The sequence below is a fragment of the Pholcus phalangioides genome, unplaced genomic scaffold, assembly GCF_987345545.1.
Source record: "Pholcus phalangioides strain wild (caught in Gottingen) unplaced genomic scaffold, Ppha-v1.0 ptg000019l_1, whole genome shotgun sequence".
In the NCBI taxonomy this organism is placed as follows: Eukaryota; Metazoa; Arthropoda; class Arachnida; order Araneae; family Pholcidae; genus Pholcus; species Pholcus phalangioides.
This window is the reverse complement of record NW_028301612.1, coordinates 10,256,806-10,275,512: the sequence shown is the minus strand read 5'-3', so window position 1 is coordinate 10,275,512 and position 18,707 is coordinate 10,256,806. Positions and strand designations below refer to the sequence as shown.

Below are 18,707 nucleotides of genomic sequence, written 5' to 3'. Positions count from 1 at the left end.
CAAGGCAGTGGCGTCTTAACGCATGGCCCCACAAAAATTAGATCTGGTTGAAATTTTCTAGAACCAACCAGGTGGGGCCTCAGAAAAATTACTTGGCCCATGATGCTCTTAAGACGGCCCTGTACTGAAGCACCTTATCCTGCGACACCGAAAAACACTGGGGGTATACAAAACCCGTATATACCAGACTCAAGTGTGTACGCAGGAGACGGAAAGTGCATTGCATTGTTTTTTCAGAAATAACTGGAGAGGGCTCAGTCCCCTTACAAAATTTATTGGGGGGGGGGGGGGTTCAGTTAAATGACTGCAGCCCCTAGGTTCAGGCAACTATGTCAAAGCGCCTATAACCCAATGATCGGCCGAAACAGGTGTTTGGAACCAGAGATTCTGTTCAAATGCAAAATACGGTCCCGCTTTCACGTGGCGAGTAATTTTCAGTTCCCCAAAATAGCTCGAATTCGGGCAGCCCCAACTTGTTATTCATGTATTTGTGCGCTCTGCCTGAGGTAAACCGAGGCCACGCTCGTGTCCAGCCTGGTCCAATACGTTCCGATGTTGGTTATAGGCAAGCAGTGTGGCCGCTCCACCATTGACAATTACCCATGGAGATTTCAAGTTTCAGATCAAGTGACTTTTTCTATGCATTTTGAAAGGCGGAATTCAATGTGTGTGTTTTGACATAATAGGGCTAATGATGGAAATGTTGTTCAGTATATCCCACAGGAAGGGGGGTGACTATTGATTCGAGTGAAAGCAGCATTGCTGCGTAATGACTTTCAGTGCCTGTGGCTTGAGTGGTCATAGTGACGGACTCACATCGGGTTAGAACCCCACCGTCGCCACAGTGGTTTCCAACTTCGAGGTGCTACGAAGAACAAATACTTAAATATGATTATAAAATAATTTTCTGCTTTCTACAGAATTATTTTGGATGATATATGTGTATTTTTTTCATTGAAAATATACAATGTGAACAGAGCATAACATAAAAGCTGATGGAAAAACTATGGAATTATTTGATATTCTTCAATTCACCGTGATTCTCAAACTTCCAAAATTTCTTCAACTGCTTATATGTGTGTATTGATAAAAAGAATCTGCTGTACTCTTTTCATAAAAGATAGGTGTTTAAAAAGTTCTTTTACACCATACATATGTAATGTTGTGTGGATTTCTATAATTATTAAATTATCTACCTAGTCACTGTTACTCAAAATGATACCCTTATTGCGCATAACATTAGAATATAGCTGGCAATCCAAATACTAAATTGTAAGACTAAAATGTCCTTTAATTTAGCAGTGCTGATTGCTTGTGATGCTTAAGGAAAGCTCCTAGTCTAACTTAGTCTAAATGTAAAAGTAAGAACGACAACATTGACAATAAGTTTTTGGCTGTTTTAATACTAAGTTTCTGAGGTCAAAAACCTAGCCCTGTATCTTCTATCACACATATTTTGAATAAACAACTCTATTTTGCTTAGTAAATTGAACACAGGTAATCAGCAGTTTAGATACAATGAACAATGAAATTATATATTATCTGTTCTAGACTCTGTCTGTCAAAAATTTCAAGATTGCAAGTTACAATTAATATTTCGTTTTAATTATTGTAATAAATTAGTGTTTAAAAATAAAACATAATGTACAAAAAAGTAAACTTCTCATCAAGTTTTCAACCTATTGTGTGTTAAAAATAGTATCCAAAAGCATTCATTTAGGTTTTTGATGGTTTTTGACAGTTTAAGCCAGTTTTGACGCTTGTCATGGCAAAAACCCAACCCTGGTCATACTCAGGTCTGCAACTCTTCTCAAGATCATACGTCTTCTGATTCACTCTCCTCTGACCTTTGTGATTTAGTACTTTCCAAACTACAGACTCACTGTATAGTATGTGATTACAAATAATTTATAATTGTCACAGATTTTATTTAAGAATGTACTTCATCATGAAATGTCTACACAAGCAACTCAAAACACCTTTAAAAAATATTTAAAAATCTAATTTATGTGTTAGCGCAGTTTTAATAGCAGATACTCTTTACACCCAAAAATTCATAAGAATTGATGTATCACATGCCAGATACAAAATGGTTGTTTAGTAGTGTTTTCAGGGAGCGGGTGCTCGGCCCCCCTCACAAATTTATTAGTGGGGGGGGGGGGGGTAAAATAGGTTCCAGCACGTATGATATTATGTGTAGTGATGATGACCTATCTTCAACAAAACATAATTCAAAACTGCTAAAAGGAAAAATAACAACCATCACAAAAACTCGAAGAATATTTAATAATTCATTGCAATAAACACACACACACACAATACATATAAAAACAATGTCTTCCAATCACCGAATATATTAGGAGCAACAATAAATGTGACTAGACTGCTTAGTTTTAGAAAAATCACAATATTTTCAAATACTAGGGGGGAAATTTTCTGGCAATTCAGAAGGAAAAAAAACAATGAATGAAAATGATATTGAGTTTAGAATACAACATGATGAATCGTGACAAAAATTTAAGAAAAAAATTAAGTATATTTATTAATAGTATAATTGCGGAAAACTCTCAATTCAATAAAAACAGGCCAATAGACACTACACTGCTTTTTCTAAAAGTTAACTTGCCCCCTGGTTCTGACACAACATTACGTTGGAAGTTCTACCGAAGTAACACAAAACACTATTCTTTTCTTGTCAAGTGTGTGCACCAATTTGCGATAAGAAAGTAACCCTAGAGAATTTTTTGTGTGTGTGGATGAAAACACATTTTCCACTCAAAATGTTGTTTTCCCTTTATTCCTCTGCCCGTTTCTGCTTGAGGAGTCATACATCACAATAATTTCACAGAGAGAGCATATAAAACTGACTAGTGTATTATCAAATAAGAAATAATATCAAGTAAAATATGCAAAGATGTGAAGTTATTCAAAATATTGGAGGGGAAAGGCTCAAACCCAATATTTCCATAGGTATTATCGAGATACTGGTAAATATTGAGTGGACTCCGATTTATGAATCGGATACAAGTTACACCTATGATAATTCAGCTTCTTATAGTTCACTAGCAGTTTATTTGCCATTATATACTAGTTATTTGCCTATTATATTTTACCCAAAGTTATTATGCTTAAGAATTAATTTCTAATTACTTACTTAACATGTTTAATTTCACGTTGTTGATTTATGCATAGTGCTAGAATCTAAAAGCTCAGTTTAAATAGAGGGAATTAAATTCAGGGGCAGATTGAAACTGTTTTAAGCCAGGGTCACACTACAAAAGTTTGATAAAAGATCTTTTACAAAACTTGAAAAAAAAACAAAAACAAACAACCAATAAGCCTACTGGTTACATTTGCTCGAATGTAACATATGATTAGTGGTTGCATTTTTCAAGTTTTATAAAAGAACATTGTAAAACTTTTACAGTGTATTCCTGGCCTTGGGGAAAGTGTTAGGCTTGAGTTTCATGTAGAAATTCTGATTTTTTGAATAAATTTTAGTTTGCTGCAGGGTTGTTTGGTTTAAACCACGTTGGTTTAAACCATGGTTTAAACCTTGGTTTTAACCAACTGGTTTTTTTAAAAAAACCACTTTGGTTTTTTTCAAAAAATCAGATAAAAGTGGCCTAAATATCATTTTTTTCCCTGAAAAATATCATATTTGTTCATTATTAGCCAAAATGTTTCATTTTTACCTCATTTTATATCCTTGGGGTGCATTCTGCCGGTATATCTTTAAATGACATAAGATTTTATAAGTGGTTTTTTTCAAAAAGTCTCATAAAAGTGGCCAGAATATATATTTTTTTTCATATGAAGTATCTTAGTCATTTAAAGTTATATATAAAAGCCAAAATTTCTCATTCTTACAACATTTTCTAACCTTTGGCTACATTCTGATGCTCTATCTTTAGCAAATTCATGAATAAGGATTGCATCACACATCTAAATGTAGTGGTGTATTATCTCACAGGGTTTCTTTTTCCCTTCACAAAGAAGCAGCTACAGTAGTGATACCATCATGCTAGGGGCAAGTGGTCCTATAATCCAATAAAGACACCAGCTGTCCTTAAAGGACAAAGACTAGTGTACTAGTTGTTACATTACCTCACATACATTTTCATTCCCATAAGAAGTAGCACATCTCCTACTGTATATCTCCCAGTCTTAATATATTCAATAGTTGTTTTTTTTATAATTTCACACACACACTGTTAAGCCCAGTTAATCAAGGTTCTACTGTATAGTAGTAACAGATTTATAAAAAATAATCAGCTATATACAGGGTGATTATAATTTAAGTTTTGATTCCAAAACTATACAATAAGTACTGATCGGAATGACCTGAAAATTTGCATGGATACTCCTGAAGCAATGGACGTTTCTTTCGCAAAAGAAAAAAGTGCAAAATGTGCAAGTAGATGATGCTGTACTTGGCCAGCAGTATAATCTATTTTGTGCAACCACATCATTTCGGTACTTCCACAGCATCAGTGTGTGGATAGAACTTCTATCAAGATGCACATTGCAATACCAGCAAAGCAGCTGCTGAAGACCCATTTTGACAGGATGCACCTTAACTCTTGCAACTTCTGGCTGTGGGGGTACCTCAAAATGTTATAAACAGTGGTCAGATTGCAAACTTTGGTGAATTGTAATCTCCAGCACATTCCCTATATGTTAGAAGTTCCTCAGGAATATGAACGGGGGAAAGGGGACGCATTTGGTTTAATAAAGCTGAATTGCAAGCACATCCACATTATGACCATGGCATACTCCGATTCTGCTGTTGAACAAGAATATTTGTGCTTTCAGCCTCATAGCCAGAACACGCGGTAGACAACATATTTAACATTTTTTGAGTAAGTTGTAGTTATTTGTTCAATTACTTAATTTTTTTTGTGATGTTTCCGTGAATTATGGACTCGTGCAATGCTATAATTAAGTTATAATTTTCCCATGACTGGCTATCGTTTCCATTCTGCAAGCAAATTTCCCGCGTGTTGGATGATGTCATTAATTTTACATTTTAAAGTATTTTTTCCCCTTTATCAAATAAAATTGAATTTTTTCAGGAATATTCATGTCAATTTTCAAGTCATTCTGACAATCGCTCTTTTTTTACAGTATTTTGAAATCAGAACCTTAGTTATAATCACCCTGTATATCGTAAATCATCGTTAATTAATCTGCATTATTTATGCTTCATTAAATGCATTATATTCACCTAATTTATATTACTTTTTGCAAAATAGCTTCGTAATTAAGTATACTTAAAGTAACTGGAGAAAAACCTTTATACATTATATGATTAATAATAACATTAAAAGAATTTTCAAACACACAGTAATCCATTGAGTTAAGCAAAAAATAATTAAATGGCAAAATGGTTTTTGTTAAAATGTAATAAATATTTATTGATTAATTAGCATGGGAATAGTGTTAATTGCATTAATAAACATTTTATTTTAGTTAATTATTACAAGTTTGAATGATTTTTCAGAAATTTCATTGTTTTTAATGTCAATACTATTTAAAACAAAAAAACCGGTTTAAACCAAAAAAACCCGGTTTTTTGGTTTTTTTCAAAAAAACCGGTTTTTTTACCAACCCTGGTTTGCTGGGATGTATACCAAAAAATACTTAGGGTGCTCAAACATCCATGGCTTCAAAGCAACCAAAAAATTTACATAAACAGTTTCTAATGTAGAAAGTTTTAAAAATAAAAAAAAAGTATAAAAAAAAAAGACTACCATAAAATGAGAAACAAATGATAACGAATAAATGTTCCTCAGCCCAAAATCTCTAACTACTAAAATGTTGAATATTTACTCATAGAAAATTTTCCTCATTGTCTATTGTTATTGAATTGCTAAAACCTGTTTGTGCAAATAAATCCTGTACCTAGAAGCATATAAAAAATATTAATCTATCGACAAACAATTTCTTTTTCTCAAGAATACTGTTTTTACTTCTGATGAATTTCAGTATAGGGGAAGAAAAATACATTTCATTGAAAGAAGTGAGGAAAAAATCATAAGCACACCTGACAGTAAATTTGATATAACTTTTGCTTCTGTTGGCTTAAATTTTACAGGATTGTTGTGAATTGAGATATAGTATTTATCAATATGGTAAAAAAAATGTACCGGGCATATTTTTATCTTCCAAACAATTACTTCCAATTTAGAGCAGTAATACATAGAAAACGAGTGTGTGTGCTTCGGAAACTAAACTAAGCAAACGTTAACATTAAAGACTTTCCCCAGAGTTAACAGATTATTAATTCCAGAAGTATGTAAACAAACAGCACTAACCTTCTAGCAGCAGGCATCATGAATATCACATTTCATGCATTCTATAAAATTTCATAGGGTACGATAATGTTGTGTTCTATATACATAGTGGATAACAATACCCTGCATTGCTATCCACTATGAAATTCAAAAACAGCCCGCCCATGGAGGATTGGCAAGAGAGAGAAAAGCAAGAAATCCGGCCGATTATTGCAAATTGGCATTTGAAATTATTACAAAAAAAAATTGCAACAAGCTAGAGTAGTTAATTTGTGACTAAAACAGGCTGAGAAAGAAGAAACCCTCTCTATAATTTCCCTATAGTTCACCAACTACAACTTAACCATTCATGCACCTATTACATTCCTCTTCGAACGAATCGCCACATGCCAGAATGTGTGTTCTGAGTGAATGCGTGGCCTTAACATATATATGTTGTAGAGTTGTGCTTGTTTCATGCTCATACTGCCATCAGTCTTTCATTTTCTGAAGTAAAGATGGAGATGCTTGAATTTTCATATCAGTATGGTCTTGTAGGTCTGCCTGCTCTCTGTGGAGAGACTTTTTTAAAAGGGAGACTGGCTTGCATTCACGCCTCAAAGCAGGAAAACTGCAAAAAACCAACTTTAGCCGACCACCACCATGCAGTCAACGGAAATCGAACCTGGATCCTCACGGCGAGAGTCCAGCATGATGCCCACAAGACCGCACAGCAGCCCCTGTGTTTCACTGCTGAAACAAGACATGATGCCAACTGATGTATATGAAATTTAAAAAAATAACATGTGGTAACCCTACTTTCCCTGATATAACATGAACATTGACATCTCATTATTTAAATCACGAGATTTAGCACAGCAGAGGGAGGTAGCATAATTTTTTTCAATACCAAGAGAGAATATCAGATGTGTTCTTATTACATCTTATTTTCATAATTTTTGCAAGGCGGATGCAAATAAACAAATAGTTTGATATTTAAATATCACGAAAATATACATGAAATCATATCATCTGCTCTCAATATTTGAGAATTTTTTTACCTGTGCTAAATTTTTAGAAAAAAGTGACCATAAATGTAAAACGCTGAAGGGTCTATAGAGAAAATTTTTGATTGCATACAATTGATGGACCATACATTTCATGAATAAAACCCATTTTTTTTACGTACAAAATACTTCGGAATATTGATAAAGCTATTTTGTAGCATAAAGCTACCAAACTTACATGCTGGTATAATTTGTAAGGGAAAATTCTCTCCATATACGTAAGATATGGAGTATACGTATAATTTGTAAGGGAAAATTCTCTCCATATACTGCATTCCATCTTTGATACAAATAAACTTGTGATCTAAGAAGCAATTTTTCTTTAGGTCTTAAATGGTAGGAGAGATATTGCTACCTGACATGCTACTCATGCTTCCATGTATACTTATTCAATACATTCTAAGATATCATGATGGATAAATCATAAGGTGATATAAAAATATACATTTATTCAACAAACACGTGAAACTTCACTGTGTGAAATATTTTTCATTTTGATAACATTAAAAAAATACTGCATATAACTTTTTTTTTGTTTTGGTTTGACCAATAAGAAAACAAAAAAATCATGATTTTTGTCCTTCAATATCGCCAAGCTGCTTCACCTTTTCCTGATGATCTCGCACCATTTCTAATTGCCTCACACGAGTGTAAGCAGCTGAGCCGATGAGTACAATAGAGTTACTAGTCCACCATAGGAATGATTTTGTTTCTTGGAACCAAGCAACTGCTACTACTGTTTGAGCACAAGCCTTGGCAGTACCGCTTATATTGTGGGTCAGTGGAGACGTAACCTGTTCAAAAAATAAAAAAAATTGATGTATCACTGATTAAATGAAGAAACAAAAAAAATAGCAAGATAGCATTTTTCTTTGTTATTGATTTAACCGCTTAACTGCTGATGAAATCTTACACAATTTGAAAAAGTAAGTATTAAGATTTAAAAAATAACCTCTAAATGAAATTAACCTCTAAAAAAAAAATTGTGTTGATTCATTACCAAAGCAAAGACATTTAATACAAAAAAAGTGTGAATGTTAACTTTGAAGATTTGTTTTTTCTTAATGCTTTCCTCTTCAAACACTGTGACTTGATTACCACTCTATAAAGTAAGTCGAACCTCACTGCTAGTTTTGAAAATTCTACTGAACTATTGTGTCTTACACAAAAAATAGCAATAGGAAAATTTTCTTAAAACTTTCAAGGTACATATGGCACAAAATATCAATGTCACTTGATGACTTTGTGAAAACAAAAATTGGCAAAGGGTCTAAAAATATACTGATGGCAATTTTGACTGATATAGAAATAATGTTGCAGCAGTTTTAAAATCTCCTAAAACTATCTTTACACAGAAGGATGGGATTTATCATCATAAAGTATATCATTGTATTGAGAAGAATTTAACATTACATAAAAAACATTTAAAACAGTATCTGGAAAATGTTCTCAAAGAGAGATTTATTGTTATATCAAATTCCAATGTACACAAAAATCGAACATCTTACTTTAATCTGTAAACCAGTGACATAGCCTATCGCAAATCCAAAGACACCTCCTGCAACCATCAGCAACCAGAAGTAAGTGTCATTGAAGTGTTGGAAGTAGAATATTTCACTCGCCTCACCAAAGAAGACCATCAGCGGTATGAAGAGCAAAATAGCATTCACGTTATTGTAGAATGTGAGGAGCCATATGCTTCCTTCAACAACTGGAAGAACCTTTTTCACAAAAATTGAATACAACGAAACAAAGAGGCTAGCAAGGACTCCATAAATGACGCCTCTTACAGAAAGGGAACCTAGAAACATACAAATGTGAAAAAGGATAAGAAATATTTTTTATTTCATAAGTAAAAAGAGCTTTTCCTACATTGCCTTTATGTAATGTTTGACTGCGTTAGAAGCATAGATTAAAAAACTATTTTGATGACTGCATTGTAAGGGTATGTAAAAACAATGTTGAACAGAGTATAAATAAAGAGTACAATAATAAAAATGAGAAATGATTCGTGATATATTATACTGAACTTCACAATAAGTAATTTAATACCGAACTTTTATTCAAAAATATATAAATGATAATACATTGAGAAGCACATCTAATAAATATAATAACGTTGTTGCTAAAAAGTATTAAATAAACTAATACTTTTAAGCCTGCTGGAAGGATATTTCCGTTCCTTGAGGGTACAAAGTGTTTGTATCATGAGTAGGTATTTGTGTATTATATATCTGTATTTGTAAAATAAAAAACAAGTGCAAATATTTCTCTGAAAATTAGGTGCATAAAAAACATGGGGGAGTTATCCACAGTTACTGAAGATACAAATTCTGTGGTGTTTGGATATCTCCGAAAAATTACTTTTTGATATAAAAGTGAGTCTTGCTAATTATAACTAATTAGAAGTGAGATAAATGCCCAGATACATGTGTACGGTTAAACAACATGCTGATTATTTTTAAATGACAATGAAAATGCTTATATCTCAAAAATGTGATTTTGGAGTTATGTTCTGACCAAAACACCACAGAATTCTGATTTTTAGTAAATACTTTTCCTATTAACATCACATTCTAATATTTTTTTAGAACAGGAACGTTATCTGGGCCAGCACAACACTAAATTTTTGTGGCAGTGTGAAATAGTTCTTTTGTTTGAAGTAAGTTGTCTTCTTAAGGCAGTTTTGAATTTTAATCACTTTCTTTTGTTAAATATTTATTTTTTTAACACCATATTATTAAAAATAAATTTTACAATGAAAAATACTAGACCTGCTACTCCTTCTTGGTCCACCCCAAGAAAAAATCCAAATATTATCAAGAGACAGCACAACACAGCTTTGAAAGATGTTTTTTGTTTAAGGAATACATAAGTCAGGGCCTGCAAAAGGAAAAAAAAAAAGGGAGAAATATTACATGTCACACACGCACAGCTAATTCATATTTTAAAGCAGATATAGTTGACATAAAAACAGTTCAGAACATAGTGCCATACAGTTTCAGAAATTTTCGAAAAAATAATACTGATATGAAATCAATAGGTTTTCTGGACATTATGCCACGGTGGATAGGAAGAAAAGTGTTTCTCTCCACCAGGAAACAAATCCAGGACCTCTTGCATATCGGGCAAGAACACTTACCATTATGCCATAGACAGACAATCCTTTTTTTCCCTTAAAACATGCACAGTATTATGATTTTTGCTGAGTAGACATATTGAAGCCTCTTTTAAACTTCAGCCAATGGCCTCCAGGTGGCAGCAGTAGAGATAGATGATGATTTTTTACTCAGCTGAGATACATGAAATCGACAGGCTTTCTAGGTATTACGCCAAGGTGAACAGGAAAAAGTGTGTCCACCGGAAAAAAGAAACAACACTTTTTTCCTGTTTCACCTTGGCAAAATATCCAGAAAGCCTATTGATTTCATGTATCTTAGCCAAGCAAAAAATCATCATCCATCAATAATAATGATATTTTATTTAAACAATCAGAGTACTTTTGAATATACTGAATGAAATCTGTTGGTGGCATAACTGCATCGAAAAAAATTTGCACTTAAGTTTTTTTCCTTAAATTTGAATTAATATTTGTTCATGAAAAAAAAAAAAACTAGTTTTTTTTTATATTTTAGTGTTTCTATATTATAGTAGGCGAACGTCTTATCGACCTGGGCTACAGTACTCAATTTCATTTTAGTACAAGGTAGTTTAGATTTTATCTGCCAAAGCGTAACTATAAACCAGTTTCAGGATTTGTTACTAACCAGATTAAAACCCAGTCCGTAAGAGATACAAGATTGTAAACTGGTAATTAGTCACTACATTTAATCAAATAAATATCATGCAAATCAACTCTACTGCAAAACCTCTCCCTAATGCTACATGGCAAAGATAAAATGCCCACAGAAAAAAAGAAAAATGATTTCTGCCTTCACTGCCAGCTACTGCATGCTGTCGAAACTACACTCATCGTGTCCTAGTAGATACCGTCAGTGAAAGTGGTCATATTACGAAGATATAAGCGTTTGATTAAACCGGTACTTTAAAGTACCATCAAGAGATAAAGGGTTAAATAGAAGAAAACTGAAGAACTTACGACATTGAAAACTGTAGTCAGGGACCTTCCCACATAGTAAAATGACACACCAACATGTTTTAAGCAGAGATTGTTAAATGCAATCATGGCCACAAATATCACAGACAATGGAAGAACCTAAAATTAAAATCGAAGTTATGTTAAGAAAAGAGAGATTTTCCAAAGGTTCACACAGATAACACAAACGTTATGAATAAGTCACGAGCCAGTAATGATGACCTATTCAAAAAAATGTTTGGCTCTTAAAAACTTTTTCTAACAACTAATTTTTTTTTGTTTTTTTAATTATTTGTTAAGTACTGCATTAACCCCCCTTAACGATCATGGACTAGATATCTCGTCTAAACATAAATGGAAGAATGTCATTCTAGCCCTCCCTGTTTTTTACATGTTTTCTCATCATTATGAAGCTTTACTGTTGTAACCCTATGAACAAAAATTGGGTTTTCTCCCTCCCCAGTCCATCTATAACCCTGCTTAGTGATCTCCCAGCAAATATAATACATGTAACTTTCAATAATTAAAATAAATAAATGCTAAACTGGAAAAAAAAATTTCAATAATTTACTTTTAAAAAAAAAGTTGTAATCAAATTTATGTGCAAAAACACAGCTGCAACACTGGCAAACTGCAGTAGTAATATTGTTATGATCTGATAAAAATTTTTATCGTAGCGACACCTCTCATTAGGAGTATTATTGTTTTGATTCTTTTGTTTCATTGTTTTGGTTCTTTTGCAGTCCAGTAGATGGCATTGCTATGGGATCATATTTACCAGTACTGGATAGAATGTCATCCCTGTTTGAGAACATTTTTGCTGACAGATGGCTGCAGTTTCTCCTGCTATGAATGGCAGACACAAAGATTTTCGAAGGTCTATGACTAAAAGTATTTGGGAACCACTGTGTGTGTTCTAGAGAGATGAAGTGTAACTGTTCCAAAACTTTGGCAACAAACCTCACGGTGGGATATGCCTTTTGTTGGATTATTTGAGTGAAATTAACCACTCATCAATAGTATCATCTTTATATTATGAGAGAGACAGGCAGTAGAAACTCAAACAGTTTTGTGTGATTTCTTCATTCTCTCTCATTTTTGTATTTATTTTTTGCAGTTTTCATTTAGAATTGCTCATTAAATCCGAGCGATTATCCATCATAACTCGAAAACAGTTTGTATACTGGGTTGGTAGGGTGTTTCATGTTCCATTTGGGCTCGTCTATCACCACCCTTTTTCATTTGGCAGAACATGTTACGTTCACCCTTTATAACATTAAGAATAAGAATTAATTAATGAAGCATTCAGAATTGGTTCTGGGTATGAAGTAAGCATCTTGTATCAAATATTTGTTTGTAGAAATATCTAGGGAAGAGTGATTATAGGCCGAACTAAAATATTTATCCTGAAAGATTGCAATGTTTAGTTCACTTACGTTAAACAATGTTTGTTTAGGATGTATTTACTCTCTACATTCTCGCATATGTGAATTCACCATTTATATCTAGAGAAATGTGGTTAACTTCATGAATAAAAAATAATGCTTGACAATCATGTGTTTTGTGTACTTACTTACAACTCATGCTAGAAAAGCACATAGATTGACTATATAAAGTGAAAAACAAGAAACCACAGATGCATATTTGAAATTAATACTTTTATGATACAGTAGACACTTGATAATCTAGCTGTGCACTAATGAGACCTGTATAGTTATGTGAATTTTTTTCTTCAAGCCCATAGAAGGGGAAAAATGTCACTGTATGTCTATGCGCTGAAGTTTATACTGAGCACGGAGCTAAATGAGATCACATCGAGACTCTGTGTTTCTGATAACAATAACCGATTCAAAACTTTATTCGATAGAAAGCAAATACGATGACAGTGCCTCCAGCTCAATCGAATGGGATGCATGAAAATAGACAACTCAGTTTATTTTATCCACAGAAGTGGTTGAAAATGTTCAATCATGCTGTTTTCTTCAAACAGGATATTTTAGCATTATTTTTATTCAGCCATTATTAGGAGATTTAATGGAATTATCCGATATGCTTCACAAATTATGATAGTTTTTTTTTACATACAGTACATTCCATAGATCTCCAAACTGACCAAGAACTAAAGAGAGAAAAAGGCTTTTTTGTTTTTCAATTATTTTTTTCTCTACTATAAGTGGGCCATTGCAAAAGTAAATGCGCTCAAGGATTATAGCGGATACTACTGCCCAAACAGGGCATCAAGCAACGAGTATGGAAATGATTGTAGACAAGTAAAGGTTCACCTTCTGACCTCCTACATAGACTTGGACGTTCATGACGATAGTTTATTGGGAAAAAGAGGTCTGGTTAAACCTCAGCATCAAAAGACGTAAAAAAAAACCCTTGACAAAAAAAATTTATAACATAAACCAAAATATTGCTAACTATAAACAATTTCTTCCCATGTTATGATATGAGTCTGTGTTCCATACTTTGCAAAAGTCATAATAATACCCGAATGAGATAACATCATCCATGATTCTAATATAAACGGCATCTACTATAATATTCAATTGGGGGTTTTCAACTGACTTCCAGTAATCCGGCGGTTTTGATAATCCAGCACACCGCTGGCATGGACCATATTAGTGAGTGTCTACTGCATATCAATAATTAAGCAAATGAATTTACCTTCAGCATCACCTCTTTATTTACATCCAAAGACGGAAAAGAGAAATAAGATGGTATGGCCTTTGCCAAGTACCTCAACAAACAACATAATATCACAGTTACTATGCACTGGAAGCATGTCACAAACAGTGGGGCATCCAGCTATAAAGAAAAAAAAACAGTAACATCACATAATATCAAGTAACATCACATAATATCAAGTAACAACACATAATATCATGTAACATCACATAATATCAAGAAATATATGCAGGGCTGCAACTAGATGATTGGTCAGCTGGGGTAAGCACACATTTTGCCCCCCCCCCCTAATGTTGGAGAGGTTAAAGAATCAAATTTGCACTCTCTCTAGTCTGACGCCCTGGGCAAAAGACCCGCCTGCACCCCCCTAGTTGCGGCCCAGAATACATATCGCTTTTATACTTATACAAAAAGTCCCAAGTCACGATTGTCTAGCAAACTGTCAAATCTGTTTAATATTATGAATGAACAGATTTGCAATATACATGGACTTGACAGCAATTTTTTAATAATACATCCATTAGCTATTGTCTCCCCAGTTAATCTGTAATGTTTATTTGCATTTATACACTCACTTATAGAGAACACAGATAAACTATATAGTAAATATTATGAAAATTTTAAAGACTTCTTACTGCATCAGTAAAAAAAGCTGATACTCAATCCCGATCCAGGGCTGGAACTGGGGGGGGGGGGGGGGGCAGGAGAGGGAAACTGACTCGGGCAGCAAAAATTTAGATCGGAACAAAAGATGCAGTTCCAAAAAAAAAAATTTAAGTTGTGGGGCGACAAAAATCCTAGGTACAGCCCTGACTCGATCTCCCATCAGGCATCTGAACAAACCTTTTCATATAACAAAATAGAGTAAGCTTTTACGTTGTTAGACTGTGGTCCAGGAAATTAACTTTCTGAGAGTTTGTTAGAGATCTTTGGAGGTTTAATCAAACACAGGTCTCTGTGACAACTGAGGTATACTGTGTTTCATGTTCCTGTTGAAAAGTGTATATCAGAACAAGAAGGGATGCACCGAGAATCAAAGATCATCGAAAAAGTTACTTCCTCTAAAAAACTAGAAAATTCACCAACATGCAGAATGAATTAATGCCAGAACTCTGTGGTGAACTTATCTTGTTGCCAAGATCTCTTCCAGCCCAACTTTGTGGCAGAATCTGAAACGTTAGTACCTAAAAGTCTGAGTGCATATATGGTGTTATGCCTCATTTTCTAGAGCTACCATCTGTATTCCAGAAGTGAAGTGAAACAACTGAATATTTGTACCATTATAGGCGGGTTGCTCACTGTGGCTAGACTTTTTAATGGGGAGAATGGCTTGCATTCGTACCTTGAAGTTCAGACCACAGAAAACCACCTTCAGCCAACCACTGAACACCACATACTGGAAACAGGGTGCAGAATGAAATTTGAAAATACCAAAGTTATCATTGAAGTGCTCTACCATGCCAGCCTCTATAGAGAAACTGTTCAAATCTTCGCATAAGCTAAAGAGCTACAATTGATTCAGGTCATGTCAGATGTACAACACTTTGCTTTCTGAGAGCAGAAACCTCTGCATTATCAAACCTCCGAAGATGCATATCACAGATGTGTGCGAAATGCCAGGAAATAGATTTCCCAGACCATGAAACAGCATATACTTAACTGAACACTGACCGTGAAACTGCATGTACTTAACTGAACACTGACCGTGAAACTGCATATACTTAACTGAACACTGATCGTGAAACTGCATATATTTCATTGAACACTGACCGTGAAACTGCATATATTTCATTGAACACTGACCGTGAAAGCAACACTTAAAAAATAATGCTTGTCACTTGCAGGCCAGTAGTCATAAATTTTGTTTGGGCCACATGCATTTCAGAGAGGGGGAACCAAAGGGATGAAACAATAGATTCGGTCATCTTTTTTTTCCTTTTTCAGTAATTTTCTCATCCCCCTTCCCTGCCACAGCCCTGACAACTTCATATAAAAACTGCAATTAACAAACCTTCGCATCTTGGCCACTCAATAAGTATTTGTTGACAAAAACCAATGATATTGATACGACCCTGAAATAAAAATAAACAAATCTTTAGGCATAAAAAAATAATTTCATCAAAAATAGATGGGACCTTATTAATTTGATTAAATTTAACCATAAATTCGAGAAAACATGATTCGCAATTCGTCCTCAGCATTTGCGATCTTAAATATTTACTATCTATGTACAGTAGAATCTTGATAATCTGAGGTGGATGGGACCGAGGCCAGCTTGGATTATCGAAAAACTCAAATTATCCAAAAAACAATACAAATGAGATATAAATATCATGTGTGGCAAAAAAATGAAGAATGTGACTGAACGAAACTGAGACACTGATAGCTTTCAACTGCCTTTCCAATGATTTTACGTAAGCAATTAGGGGATAATGTTATTATGCACTAAATGGTCAGTAAGAAAATAGTCAAACTTGCTTCTCTTTCTCAATGACCCCACCCAAAAGTTAAAATGGTCTACAACCATCCAAGAAAGCCGAGTATTTTATTAAATCTGACACACATTATAGGGCTCGGGCTGCCTAGTCCCTTTCAAACTGAAATTACTGTGCAATACATACATACTATATAGTATTCCTGGGAAAAAATACGGGGGGGGGGGGGGGGTTTAGGTTCTAGGAGGAAGAAAAAAAAGACAGAAAGGGTCTCACAAAAAGGTGAGCGGTGAAAAAAAAGCTTTTTTTATTTCTCTTTCGCGGGGTTACATTAGACTCGTCACTTCTTTGTGCCGATGGTGCCAAGAAGGGTGCTTATACTGCTTTTCACCAAAGAAGCATCAGCTTCAAATTTACAATTATCTTGACTGCTCAGCTGGGATGAGGATCGATGGGACATATAGGTAGCGGCAGAGGTGCTGACACGAAGAAAACATTGGAGAGGCTGAAACTTGCTGGTTGTCCCGTATACACAGGACTCCAGTAAGAGTTCTATTTAATCCCCTTTTAATGCAAGCGTGTACACTAGAGGAGAAAGGTGCAATGCATTGGTTTTTTTTTCAGAAATTATTGAGAGAGCTCTACTCCCTTACAAAATTTATGAGGCTCAGATGACCTCAGCCCCTAGGTTCTGATGCTTATGGGTAGCGGCACCCAAAGGATTCAGGTCACTTAAACACCCCTCCCCTCAGAATTTCTATGAAGCATGTCCTCAATAACTCATGGACATACAAAGCAATGCATGTACCCTCTGTGTGCTGTATTGAATCTTTTATAAGCCAGATGTCCCCAAAAAAAAAATATAAATATAATATTTTTCACGGGTTGTGGCCCCCATGTGTCCCAGAACTCCCATATGACAATATTTCGAGACGGGCAACCCTAGTTCTCATATTAATTCAAAATAAATTCACATTTACAGCTGTTTCACGTATTCTTACAAGCGGTTAAAAAAAAACCAGCTCTATTTCAGTGTTAAGAAATGAGATGCCGAATTCATAGGCTCATTAATTTGTATTTTGGGAAGAGTCCGTTTTTCAGATCCAAAATTTTGAGAAAGGTTCATGTTTTAGATCCAGAATTTTGTGAAAGTCCAGATTCCTAATTTTGTGGAAGGTCCAGCTATCTGATCCGAAACTTTGTAAAGGGTAGGGCTCTCAGATCCGGAACTTTGCAAAGGGTATAGGGCTCTCAGATTTGGAACTTTGTAAAGGGTAGGGCTCTCAGATTTGGAACTTTGTAAAGGGTAAGGTTCTCAGATCCGGAACTTTGTAAAGGGTAAGGCTCTCAGATCCGGAACTTTGTAAATGTTCCGGTTTTCAGTTCCGGAATTTCATGAAGGGTCTGGAAAACGGACCCGAATTCAGGCTGGACAGACTCCGTGAGTGGTTTAAATTTTAAACGTTTACATAAAGTAGATGAATCACAGCAACACAAATCAGTTTAAAACTATTCAGAGATCTTACCAGTAACATGCGATAACTAATGTTATGCGGGCATAACTGGATATTAATGAATGATGATTACTCAATTTGTCCATCATGATTAAGGCCGGTCCACCATTAAAACGTAAATATAAACATCACCAGATCATGGTTAATGCCAAAGAAAGCAACATAAAAATGACACACCGGACATAGATTTTTAATTTACATTTAAATTTTTAATTTCAGAAACTAAACAATTTACATTGATAGATGTGAATGTTATGCCCATTTCTTGAATATAAAGATTGTATAATACTTTGCATAATGCGTGACCATATGAGTGGCAATTTATAGGCCATCTCCATATTTTAAAACAATTTCAGCCTCTCCGACTTACTTTCGGAAATGTATTAATACTTTTATCATATTATGTTAAAAACATAATAGAAAAAAGTATATATATTGATTTTTTTGATCCATATGTCAAGAAATTCTATCTTTTGTGATTTTCTTCGTGATGTATGGTCAGATCAAAATTTATTGAAAGGGGCATTTCGTTGATGCACTACGTGCGTTAAAAAAATTTTTGATAAGATTTTTAGCTTTTCAGCGTATTCAATAAAACAAACATTCAACTAGAATGATAAGATCACTGA

The 18,707-nt window shown here is 34.3% G+C and overlaps 1 protein-coding gene across 1 annotated transcript; it reads right to left on the bottom strand.

Moving 5' to 3' along the window:
* Window positions 1-6,095: 6,095 nt before the first annotated feature.
* On the bottom strand, window positions 6,096-18,202 carry nac (GDP-fucose transporter nac). The gene is made up of 7 exons (XM_089248155.1): window positions 18,091-18,202; window positions 16,141-16,201; window positions 14,109-14,249; window positions 11,442-11,558; window positions 10,117-10,225; window positions 8,851-9,143; window positions 6,096-8,136 (listed from the first exon to the last, which is right to left on the bottom strand). The coding sequence occupies exons 1-7, from the start codon at window positions 18,165-18,167 to the stop codon at window positions 7,909-7,911; spliced, it is 1,026 nt and encodes a 341-aa protein (XP_089104281.1). The 5' UTR covers window positions 18,168-18,202; the 3' UTR covers window positions 6,096-7,908.
* Window positions 18,203-18,707: the final 505 nt, after the last annotated feature.